Source organism: Glandiceps talaboti, chromosome 9 (assembly GCF_964340395.1).
Source record: "Glandiceps talaboti chromosome 9, keGlaTala1.1, whole genome shotgun sequence".
Classification (NCBI taxonomy): Eukaryota; Metazoa; Hemichordata; class Enteropneusta; family Spengelidae; genus Glandiceps; species Glandiceps talaboti.
This window is the reverse complement of record NC_135557.1, coordinates 16,362,352-16,375,700: the sequence shown is the minus strand read 5'-3', so window position 1 is coordinate 16,375,700 and position 13,349 is coordinate 16,362,352. Positions and strand designations below refer to the sequence as shown.

The window sequence follows — 13,349 nt, the reverse complement described above, 5'->3', positions numbered from 1 at the left end:
CAGGCATGTGATTAGTAAGAATAATCTACCCTAACATGTGACTACCCTTGTGAAAGTAAAAAGTGTGTACTCACTAGGAAGTCCTCCATTGTAACATTTGTATAATATCAGTTTCGGTGAGAATTGAAATCTCACACTGTGTCTTCCCTTCTAGTCTAGTAACTATACACGTAGTCATTTTCTACAATCTCTCTCCAACGTATAGTCAAATGGCTTTCTTTAGCACGACATTCTGTTCTTGCCACAGACAATGGTAGTTTATGCTGTTGGACCATTGATATAAAAGTGTGGTGTTTGATATTGCACTATTTTGACACTGCTGGCACACACAGTTTCGTGTGACCAACCAAATTTGGTTTTCCCCTTTCCCTTGCTATTAGCAGTGACTCATAATAAACCTCAATTTTTGATCACTTTGACCCTTGACAAAAATTGTCTTTTATTAGAAAGCATACTCATCAAAAAGAGTAACTTCCATAACTCAGTATATTCCACAAATCACTTTGACCTGCCATTGACACACGCCAGTTTCATGTGACCAACCAATTATGGTATTCCCCCATTCCTTTAATTAATACTATTAGCAAGTGACTTGCAAGGAAAAATCAATTTTTTCACATTTTGACCCATCACAAAATTTATCTATTAGAAAGCATATATCAAAAAGAATTTGTTTCATATACTAGTAATCCACAAATTATTTCAACCTGCCACTGTCACACACACACAACAGATTCTTGTGACCAACCTAATTTGGTATTCCCCAATCCCTTCCTGTGACTCACATGTACACTCTCTTCTTTGCAATTTTGACCCTAGTCGGAAAGATCCTGTCATTGATGTACTTAGGGTTGGAGTATATTACATAAGCGGAAATACTGATGGATCTACGTAGATTGTAAGATACATCGTGTTGTTCAGCCCTATCAGGCTTCTTAACCAGGACGAGTGCAGGCTGATACATAGCATGGCACGTATGTCTGTATCTTACAAGTTACAGACTAGATACTATACAAAAAAAGTTTACGCGTACTGCTGTAAACTCATCAAAAACAGAATAAACCTATTCTATATTCCATGGATTTTTTGTCAATCAATCAATCAGTCAATCAATCAATCAATCAATCATTCAATCAATCAATCAATCAATCAATCAATCAATCAATCAATCAATCAATCAATCAATCAAAAGAATTTGTATAGTACCAAATCCAATGCAATGTAGTGTTCTGTGGCGCTGAACAGGAACAATAGTAGATCATTGTAAAAAGCTAGAAAGCTCTTGTAAACAGATGTGGCTTGATATCCTGCTTGAATTTATTGACTGTGGGTGATGAACAATTTTGATACATAACCTGTATTAACCTTCTTAGTAAGACAGAGTTCGTCTTGACAGATATCTTTCTAAAATAAGTTATGTCTCTCAGTAAGACAGAGTTAGCATCGCCGTTTATGTTCCTTATCAAAGAATTAGTTACTATAGATAGCATATCACATATCCTTTCTAGATTAATAACCACATAACAGGTACTTGACCTCTAGGTTATTACTCTTATGTCATGGCCATCCTAAACAAAAGTTCTGTTTACATAATCATTACTTAAGAAAATCTTGGTACTACAACATAGGTTTGGTATTAAGTTTTCAATGGTCCAAACAGGCTGTTCAACAAATACTTATTTCTATGTGGCCGTATTGCCTATAGATTAAACATGTGTCATTGATGGAATACTAAGAAGAGGAGATAGAGATATTTTTTTTCCAATTCAGCTCGTGACAATTCAGATAATACATTGCTACATGTAGGAAGATTTCCGTTATGCTGTATGAAACAAATACTAATAATGAAATGTGCCCATACATGTGTTCTATACAATTTATGCATGCAATGAAAATGGCAACTACAGAGCTGCAGCGTATTCATAAGTTGGTGTGTCATAAAAAAATATACAGGAGAATACTTCTTAGACCGTAAGATACGTTGTGATGTTCCACTCTCACCGGCCTCCTGCCGATGTGTGAGGGCGCCCCATCTCAGCGTACCTTACAGACTAAATACTTCTAACACTTGATAAACTTCAGATGAATATTTCCCTGGAATGTAAGTTTTCAGAGTCTGTGAAACAATGATTTATTTTTATGTGGCCATATTTCCTATATTTGTTGAACATGTGTGGCATTTATGGGGTCATGACCTCTTGGCTTCCTTCTGTATGTGTCATCATATCTGAGTAGAACCACGACTACATGATGTAGGTCTTTGTGATTTGCATTCTAATTTACATAGACGTGCCTCTCGTTATGTCTCTTTCAGACGGAGCTGCATATAAAGCAGGTGTACAACAAGGAGATAGAATTATTAAGGTGAGTGGAACTGTCTTAAAGGAGGGTCTTCTAATTTTTTATCAGAAGATGGTGAGTTGATGAAAATGTCATCTCAGAAGACATAAAATGTCGATGGTATCAATTACATGTATTGTATACAGTCCGTTATAATGTACATGAAGATATTCGACCCTAAGTAGACCACTGGTGTCTTGTTAATGCATACATGTATATCACGATATATTTCTGCCAAGTTTTTTTTTTTTGTCTGAGCAGTCAAGTAAAAGTGATTAGTATGTCTAGAGGACATCAGACCTCATTTGTAGGGCAATGACATGAAATGGTCTGACTCTGTTCTAGTTAGTTTCTGAAAGAATATAAATATAGTATACACCATTGGTAACAAACTCTAACCATGTATGCACCATTACAAACCATAAATATGAATACCATTGCCAACAACCATAAACGTGTACACTATTTGCTAACAGTGATAACAATTATGAAACATACAATTTTTGTATATACATGTATGTGTAAAGATGGTGTTAAACTCATTTCTTTTGTTTGACACTAGAGGGCATACTTTATAAAACAAAAGTTGACAGAAAACGAACAGCTGAGTCTGATCATAGACCCTACACCAACAGGATACACATTTCCTTTGAAGCAATGTTCTTTTGCATACGATAATTCCTTTACTGATAATGGTTGCCAAGAAAATCTCACAATACCATGCAAGTCATGTGATAACTCAGGCGTGACTTTCATACCTCTCGCAAAACACGGAATAAAGCTGGACGCGATAATGATATTGAAGATGTCATAAACCATGAAACATGGCGTCTCTCCTTGAGGTATATGATCTGTTGGTGGGGAGGGTCTATGGTTAAACAGGGTATGATTTATACATATCTGTGTATATCTTCTGTTTTGCTGTATTATTTAGATTATTACATTTTATCTTACTAGTTGCAACATAGTCAAAATGCAGGCAATATTGTCTTATTTGTGTTTATGCTTTGATCATTAAGATGTAATTCTGGAAAATGACCAAAAGTTAATCTCTGGAAATCAGATGAAAAACTCGTGACTTTATATACCCTGCATGGTACAAGGTGTGTCTTCAGGGAAAACGGTAGAGTGTCCGGGTATCATGTGGGTTTCATTTCCTTCTGTCAGTTATTGAACTGATGGGATCATATGTGTGTGTGTGTGGTATCTGTGGTCTTCTCTTATCTTGTCAGTATCATGTGTGTGTTTTAGATTGTTATCTAGCTATTCTGAATTGAACTACAGGAATGCGAGGTGTGTGTGTGTGTGTGTGTGTGTGTGTGTGTGTGTGTGTGTGTGTGTGTGTGTGTGTGTGTGTGTGTCTGTGTCTGTGTCTGTGTGTGTGTGTGTGTGTGTGTGTGTGTGTGTGTGTGCGTGCACGCGTGTGCGGACTTGTGCGAGCAGGCCTTTGTGTCTGTGTCTGTGTCTGTGTCTGTGTCTTGGAGTTTTGGTAATGTGGTGGCAGTCTTAATATTGCCAATATTATGTGTGTCCGTGTTATTTCTGTTGGTCACTTGATAACTAAATAAATGCTGTCTGGGTGTGGGTGGGGATGAGAGGTATGTTGTCTTTATCCTGTCAGTATTGTGTCTGTTTCAGAGATAATTTTGTCAGTAACAGTATGTGTGTGCAAGTGTGTGCTGGGCGAGGGGGGGGGGGGGTATTTGTGATACCTATGTCAGGGTGGTGATTCTGTTAAGAATTCAGTGTGTGTGTGGGGGGGGGGTAAAGAGGTTTGGTGGTCACCTTCATTATCTTATCAGTATTTGTTGGTTCAAATAGTTGATTTGATTGCTTCTCAGAATGTAAATAGTAGTGTCATTGAACTTTGAAGGCATACATGTATGTCAGTGACAAAATAGGGAGAGGTTACATTTGAAATGAAATGAAATCTGCCAGTCGATCCCTGATTGGATCACTTCATTGAATACTCCTGATCGGTTTCAACCAGTCATGACCCCAGTGTAATAGACACAGGCAATCAACTCCACCCATTGACAAATGTTCATTGTTTATCATTGACTAGTAATGGTTATACTTGTAGCCATTTGGATGGAAATGTGCTGTCAAATACCAACAGCGCCCTCTATGACATGTCCATGTATATATTTGGTTAATGCACCAATATTTATCATGTGATAGCTTAGGACGTGTTGTCTTCCAAAAATAATGACAGCATCAAGTGAATCTACAGACGAAAGATGAATACATGATTATGTGAATTAATTTCTGTTGAGTAATAGAAACTAATGACAGTTTATTTGCCAAGTTTGTTTATTGAAAGGGGTTTATATTTCCATTCTTTTTACCATGGTAGTAATGGGGATTATCAAATTTGACGTCACGTTACGACTAAAATTTGAATTGTAAAAAGAAAGGAACTAAGAGATATATTCTACAAAGAATAGAAAGCAACAGCAAGAGATAATGAAATGAAAGAAGTATTGTCAGGTTTCAGTCAAAAGTATAGTTCCTTCAAGTACTTCTTGTTTTTAACTTGTCATTTAAGAAGGCCTACATGTATGTAAGTTTAGTACTACAATTGCAGTGTAAAAACAAATATCTGGCAATATTACATGTATGTTAAGAGTTGATTCTAAACAAAAGAATGATCCAATGGAATTTGTATGGTTCTGCTGAAACTTGTATCACATTTCATCATTTGATAAGGCCTCCTTACTTCTTATACATGAAATGCCAAGGGAAATTGTAAAGTGAATGTGAGCTAATATGGAAAATGTTCTAACCAGTGTGCCACATAACAATAGCCAAATTTTGTTGTTGTTAGTCAAAATGATAATAACTGCCATTTCTTGTAACTTTAAGTCACCACATAGTAAGAGATAGGGGAACATCAAAATTTTGGTGTGTCACTAGAAATTGTGTGCGTTATGGGTGCATCAAATTAGCTTGGAGGGCACACTGGTTATAACTAAGCAATGAAATGTCATGGAGATTTCCGTACTTCCAACATGTTTTGCCATGTGTACTTAATTTAATTCCTTTGTTTACTTTCCCTGTTTGTGACAAGTTTTGCTCATTTCCACCAAGCTTTACTAATATTTACCCCAAGTGTGACCAAAACTATTAATGCAAGGATAAACATTCACGATGGTCAGTCTAGTGGTGCTAAGTTACAAAAGACATGGCACAAGAACTTTGTCAAAGGTCAGTCAAGTGGTACTTACCCAATGTGGCACAAGGTCAAAGACCTTAGAAATGGTCTTGAAAAGGGTTTATTTATGGGGATATTATTGCCACTTATCTTTTACACCTCCATTCAATTTATAATCGTTTACATTCCTTCAGTGTTTAGAATTGATTAGTGAAATTGATGCTGCAAACATGTCCTATACAAATTGTATGCAAATAATGCATTATGCAAATGTTATGCAAATTATCTAGTATGTATACACAAACAGTCAAGTAATTAAAAACAAGTCACATGATGTCGTCAGCTAGGCACAATGCAATAGTGCATATACTTGTTCGCCTATAGAAGAAATGGTATAAATGGGAATACATGGTGTGTATTATATAACAGTTATATAATGTAATCATATAGACTGGGACAACATGTTTAGAAAGCCATTGTCTTTATTCAAATACAAATATAAGATGAGTACACCTCTAGAGGGCGTGCTACAGAATCAGTGTACTTCAGTATTGTAACGTACTAATATATAATATAGTTATATAATATAATTATATAATAATAATTTGTAAATGAAGTGTTTTGGGATATGGTAACAAGGGGGAGGGGGGAGGGGGAGGGGAGGATCTGATGATATGTACAAAGCTTTCAATACCATATACCATAGCTTTGATGGGTAATTTTGGTAATCATCCTGGGTGATAAACAAGTCATTATTGAATTTTGTTATTTTTTTGGCGAAGCGTTATATTTTATTTTCAAAGTTTAGAAAACAAAAACCAGATTCGATGGCATACAAAACATACTTGCAAAATATTCAGAGTGTGTATAGAGTTTCATATTGCGGTTAGAAAATGTAACAAGTAAATGAAATGCACATATTAAGAAATTGGGACAGTTTTTGAAATTGATTCCGAATACAAGATGTATAAGATTTCCATCCATCATAAGAGTTGTATTTTTGTAATAAGCCCAATGAAAATGTTATTAAATACAAAAAAAAAATGTCTTGGGAAGTTGGGTAAATTTAACCTGCTTACTGCCTTAACAAAAACACTGATGATGAATAATTCTAAATTTGTGTTATGTTGATAATGTTTGATCATTAGGTGGCAATGAATTTACATGTAAATAAGACAATATCTCCATGTTCAGCTTCCTATTCTAAGATTTAATATCCTGCTCTGGAATGATTGCTTTTCAAAGACTGTTCCATTCTTTAGAAAATTTTCTACAACCACCCCTCAAAATGTAAACAATGGTTTCTTCCAGTGTAGGGTAATAAAATCCTGATAATTTTTTATGATGAGTTTGCACTTTTAGGAATAGTATTGTTATAAGGTTTGTATTGAGCTATAGTAGTACTGTCTGGTAATATTTAGATCTGTACATAGATACACTGGTAGGGAAATATCATAGCAGAAACCATATAGGTGTATTATGGGTAATCTGTCAGTTAATAGCAGAAACCATATAGGTGTATTGTGGGTAATCTCTGTTAATAGCAGTAACAATATAGGTGTATTATGGGTAATCTGTCAGTTAATAGCAGAAACCATATAGGTGTATTGTGGGTAATCTCTGTTAATAGCAGTAACAATATAGGTGTATTATTGGTAATCTGTCAGTTAAAGTGGCAACTCAGTGTTAGGGATATTAATGATTTTGCTAAGGGCAGTGAGCTCCAGAAGTAGAAAGATGTATGTGTGTTTATGTGTGTCAGTGTGGATGTGGGTGTAGGGAGGGGGGGGGTGATCAGGTAAGAATGGCATAGTTTCCCAGACATTCTTTTCTACCGGGGTTTTGTTTTGGAACTTTGGTAAAATAGTTAGATTTTACCCACTTTAATATACTGCCCGTAACAAAAAGACTGGTAGGGAACCTGGTAAAATGATCGGGAAAGCGGGTACATTTTACCTACTTACCACCCTTAACAAAAACACTCAGTACTTATCAGGGTTTGAGATGCTAAGAATAAATGATCAGGTTGATGTACAGTTATGTGAGTTGGTTGTGTCTGGTTTTGTGTAATTTGAAATGCCAAATGTTCTGTTTATGTCAAAGACTGACTTCGTTATACCATCCAGGTACACTTCTTGTTTCAAGCATTGTAATGTGTAGTGTGAAAAAGGAAGTGAAACCAGTGATAAATTTCTGTTTGTCATGTTATGTTAGGCCAATCTTAGACACTTATATATACATGGTTCATACACTCCTGGCAACTCCTTGAATTTCAAATAACCCCACTACTGGAAACTCAAGGAAAATAGACTGCTAATCCAAACTAGGGTGTTAAAGACCCACTTGAAGATTGAAATCTAAGTGTTAAAACCAGTTGTTTAGCAGAGCTATTGAAAAAGTTGGTTCAAAACAAAAAAATAATCACATGTAATCCTTAAGATAACACTAATGTGATGACCCGGTATTGAAACTTGCCCCTTTAACAGTTTTGAGAGGCTGATGCTCCTTGAATAAATCTGGCATACTTAGATATTATTCCCCAATATTTTTCTTTTTTCAGCCAAGGTAAATATGGGGACCTAGGGGGCCTTGTCACTATGGGTTGCTGGACGAGTAGTGACAACCCCTTGGGTCACAAGTATTTTCCGGCTGAATGAAATAAAGAATTGGGGAATAATATAGTTATACCTCCTCGACTTCAAGCATAATTGATAAAATCGAGGAAAATAATGGCAATTTGGAACGTTTTAACTCGTATTTCGAACACCACAAAACTAGTAATGTAGACACAGGGTTGTCATGATGTCATATATAAGAATTGTACTTCTCTGGTGAGAGCTCTAACAGACACTTAACATGATTCAACATGTGTTAATGTTTGGAATAATATGACAATATTTTTATATGAAACAAAAATAAGCACCAAAAGGCCATACATGACAGGATTAAATCTCTTTGATAGGTGAAGTCCTTAGGGAACAGTATGTTAATGTTAGTTGCAAGATTTTATCCAAAGCTTTATCTCAGGTTATGAACTCCTGCCTTTCTCACTTGTTTGTCTGGTTGATGAACAATACACTGTAAATTCCCTTGAAGGGAAAAGTTCAATTTAAATAAACAGGTGAATGACCCTGAATAGGGTGGGATCTATTCACATGGAAATATGCTTTTAAACGTCCCTCTAAAGTAAAAACAGAGATAAAATTATGCCTGATTATTGAAAGTAGACTAGATACATTCATAATAGATTGATTCAAGGCTATTGATCGAAGATGAGGTTACCCCTCAGAAATTATACCAGGCTGCCAACCCCTGCTGTAGAGTGGTACAATCCAAACAAGGATGTGTTACCTGCCATAGCTGTCATCGTCACTGGAATGTACGCATACCTTGAGTAGTACAGTAAGTTTTGAAACTTTATCTACTGTGGAAGTCATACTACGAAGTGTTACAGATTGTGGGTATCATATCGCATACTATATGTAGTAGGTAAGTGAGTGCCTGGTTTCATTTCTGACTTAATTATTGCGATGTTAGCAGTGGTACTGATCGAGTAAGGGTTTAGAAAACGACCATGTCATGTCATTTCATGGTCGATGTACAGTCACTGCACTACTGTTCGTTGCCACTGATTCTCAATATGGTAGCCTTGTGTCTTGTGGTCATGACAGGATAGGTTTTATGGCAATCTTTGTGCGAAAAGGGAAGCTCAGTATTTTAAGGGAGATCTGAATTTTGAAAAAGAATTAAAGGGAGATAGCACAGCACAGTTGTTTGTTATGTTAATCTTTAGCCAGCTGGAATGTTAAAACACTTGTTGTAAACATTTCCCAACCAGCACATTTTGGCAGTCAATTTGACTGGAAAGCAATATGGTAGATGTAGTCAGTTTGATGCAGTGAGTTTCATTTTGTATTACATTTAATGAGGTGGAAGCATTTGTCAATGGTTTGAAATATTGCTTAATTAAAAATTGTCGGAAAATATCAGGAGAAGTACACCAGACCCTAGTGAATGTATGTGATTATAGGATGTTTACTGTACAAGGGACCCATTGAGTGCGGAGTCGTATAGAGATTGTAAATATTTGGCCATTTGTGTAGGTTCAGTCAAAACTAATGGACTGTCCATGAAGTAGAATGTCTGCTAAAATACTGTATTAGTAGCTTGGACATTATTTTAGAGAAAACATGATATTCTCAAGTGTGAGAACTAAAACATGATTCATGGGAACAACAACAACATAAACAACAAAAGAGGTGAAATTTATTTGCTGTGTAACCATGTAAACCTGATTTAAGAGAAAACCTGATATTCACTGACTTGTGAGTGTGAATGCATGCACTGGTCTGGTAGACAGTGTTTTCAGAGAAATACCGACAAAGTTTCAAAAGGACACACACATAAGAAACAACAACTAAGGGACGATTGCACAGTGTTACACAAGCTGTGAATAGGTGAACTTCGTTCTTTTAGGGGAGAGGGGGTCTGGCGTCAATGCAATTGCTGAACTTCATTTTCGCACTTCTAACCAAATTTTGATGGAAAACTTAAACTTAAAAAACATCTTTTGTATAAATTTACTACTGAGATGTTGATAAGTTGAAATTTTTTTTACGTCTAATGGGAGATATGGTGCTGGGTTTCTGTATTGTAATGTGTTTATAATCGTGTTCATACATTACATGGATCGTAGACGTAGTGGTGTGATCGCTACAGTTTTCATCATAGTTTACATAATTTATAGATGTTTGATGTCGCACTTGTGAACATTCGTTTAGGTGGAGGGGGTTTTGACCCTAAACGAACAATATTCATTTGTTGACCTTGTGCGACATTGTGTGATCATCCCTAAGCAGTGAAAATTCATGGGCTGTGTAGCCGTGTAAACAAGATTGAAGAGAAAACGTGATATTCACTAACTGGTCAGTGGACATTATATTAATGAAAACTTCAGTGAACCCAGTAGAATGTACACAATGTATCAGACTGTACATACTAACCCTTACACAATAACATACCTAATTTGAAGGTTATTTGTGGTCAGAATGCCAATAATTATAGACTTCACTGATGTGGAACTGACCGACAGCACTTCTTTAGAGCTATAGTACTTCCTATGTGAAAGGTAAAGTGAGTGTCCAAGAGGACGTCTTCAGTTCAAGGCTGACTGTATGTACTAAATGACTGACACACCCACTCATATCCTGCAGTGGTGTTGAAATACATGTATAAGTACCTTGGTTTAATTATCTAATGTTTGTTGTACGGTTTTTGAACCCCAGCAACAAAGGAGTACTCGTTACACTAGTTACAGATACAAGTAATGAATTGTTATTAGTTTTACACAATTTGGGAGATATTAACTTGTTGATAACTTAGCCAGAATTTGAGCACTTCAGTAAAGGTATTCGCCCTGCCCCAATTTAATGTGGCATTTTAAATTGGTTCGAAATCGAATCGAAGTTAGTTCTCCTGTCTCCTCATTAAATTCACTGCAGCCAGTTTCACCTGATTTAGTTGATCCCTGCGGAACCACACCAAGGGGATGGTTTTGAACCAATTCAAAGTAAATCAAAACTGATGCTGCTAATGTACATGAGAATTGATTCAACACCAGGCTGCTCAGGTTTTCTTGTAGGGAAAGAAACAAGTTTCACACTGATTAATTGAATCGATTAAGTATGAATTGGGTTTGAGTAGAATTAGGTGGGGACAGTAAAGTAGGCGATATCTACCTTGGTTCACCAGCTATTTAACCAACATTCCCATCTCATACCGGTATTTATAGTACTACGTATGGAAATCTATGCAAGTCTTGACAGATCCCCCCTTCCGTTACCATGGTTTCCCAAACTTTGCAAAAGCACTGTGTATACTTATTCAAGCCAAATTGTAAAGCACAATCTCAGCACCCAAATTTAGTTGTCAAAGAGACATATCGACTACTAAATATTGTATCTTGGCTACCAAATTTGTGAGGTGGTATTCTGTGTTACACTAGGGGAAATCAATACACAGTTGTAGCTTAAACAGTTCTACAAATTTGACCACAAGGGCTAGTAAAAGTTAAATTAAAACCCAGATTTTATATGAGATGAGAGTCCATTAGAGGAAATCCATGGAAAATTACTTGAAAAAAATTTGATTACTAAACCAAAAAAATTAAATATCAAAATAGAATTTAGGAGGTGATAGTCTAGTTTTAGACCAATGAAAGTCAGAAGTAAATTGTAGTGGAAATAGTTCACTTAAAATCGGACTACTCACCTAAAAGTTCAATGAAAACCCTGAATGTTACCAGGTAACCATTGTAAAATACAATACTACATATTATGTTCATTATGGAAACACTATTATTCATATACAAGTTCTCTTCTACTTTTGATTGAGAAACAGACTTGTTTTGAACAAATCACTTGTCCTCAATCAAAAGTGGAAGAAGAGAACTTGTGTATGAATTCTAAAATAGCATGGGAACTCAGGTAGATTTTTGTCAACTAGCCACTCTTTAAGAACACACCACCAAGACAGTCTTTTCATGTCTTCTCATCAACGTCTAGTGACAGTGCAGCACCATACACCACTTGTATTTTTTTTTCCTCCTTTGAACAAAGAAACATCCCAAGAACTAATCTCTTTAGGTGTATTGTATATCCTGTCCATAGGTTCCATTTTCTTTTAAATCACAGACCCACTTGAACAAAGCATACAAGGGATCTTATTTAGTAGCTGGGAGATAAAAGTCTAAAAAGAGGTATTATGTATGTCACAATACAGGGTTTATGTGGTGATCTCTTAACCTCTCTGTCTAGTTTGTACCACCAGTGAGGTCATGACAGTGTTTTAGTACCTGGAACCATAGGGTTCATGCTGGAACACATTCGTATATAGTTTTTGTGTAATGTTATACACGCCTAGAACAAGGGGTTCAAAACCAAGTTCTCATAGTTGTGAATAGTGTTGTTATTGTACTGAAGCCATTAGGACAAATAAATTTGTTTTTAAAATAGTGTGTTTCCAACAACCCGACTGACCCTAGTTTAAGTCCCCTAAACATTTTTTACATGCAAAAAGATAAAATTATGACAATTTTATACTTCAATTTCCGTGTAGATTTTCATGCCAAAGTGTCTGTGGTTACTTTTTAAAAAAAATCACATTCACGAGAAAAGTGATATCTTTTGAGCCTATCACAGAACAGTCTGCATATTGTGTTTGTCTACTTCTGAATCACATAATTGTCTTCATTTTACTTCGTTTACACCTCATCAACTGTTACGAAAGCGTTTTGACCAAGTATCTTGTCTTTGGGTCGAAATAATTAAAAAAATAAAATGTAAAATAAAATAAAATCCCAACCTATCTACCCTATTTTCTTGAAGCCATGATATCGGAAACAAATATTTTTTTTTTCATTTTTGCCTTTTAGAAGCGTAAGAAGTATATAGAATCTATCTTTTGTTCTAGGGTGGGATAAGGGAATTGTACACAAACAGGTTCTGGAAAGGAATGACGCCTGTACAACCAAGTACTATAAAGACAGCTACTTGTATTTTATTAACATATAAAAACTCCTACAGATCACACAGAAATAAAAGTTTATATAGAGTTTCCTACATTCCATACATATTGTTGCAAATTTGATATTGACCTTCATTTGATTGGTCAATTAGGATAGGATTGGCTAGTAGAGATTGAACTTGAAATTAACTAATTTGACGTAACTTGATTGGTTATGTAGATTGCAGTCTGGATTCTAGATTTGACTCAAGCTCAGTGTATACATTGTATTTCATTCCCGATATCTAGTCCAACTTTTTTTATAGCCCTGCCAGACTTGCAGTTTTATAGC

General features: G+C 35.7%; 1 protein-coding gene across 11 annotated transcripts in view; it reads left to right on the top strand.

The window, feature by feature from the left end:
• The window catches only part of LOC144440219 (rho guanine nucleotide exchange factor 11-like), a 145,102-nt gene that overhangs the window by 66,417 nt on the left and 65,336 nt on the right, over nucleotides 1-13,349 (top strand). For 10 of the 11 annotated variants that reach the window (XM_078129528.1, XM_078129535.1, XM_078129533.1 and 7 more), the window contains exon 4: nucleotides 2,315-2,364. In XM_078129528.1, coding sequence (XP_077985654.1) covers nucleotides 2,315-2,364 — 50 coding nt within the window. Of the gene's footprint in view, nucleotides 1-2,314; nucleotides 2,365-8,860; nucleotides 8,984-13,349 lie in introns of those variants that run through there. The other variant, XM_078129536.1, reaches the window with a different exon arrangement.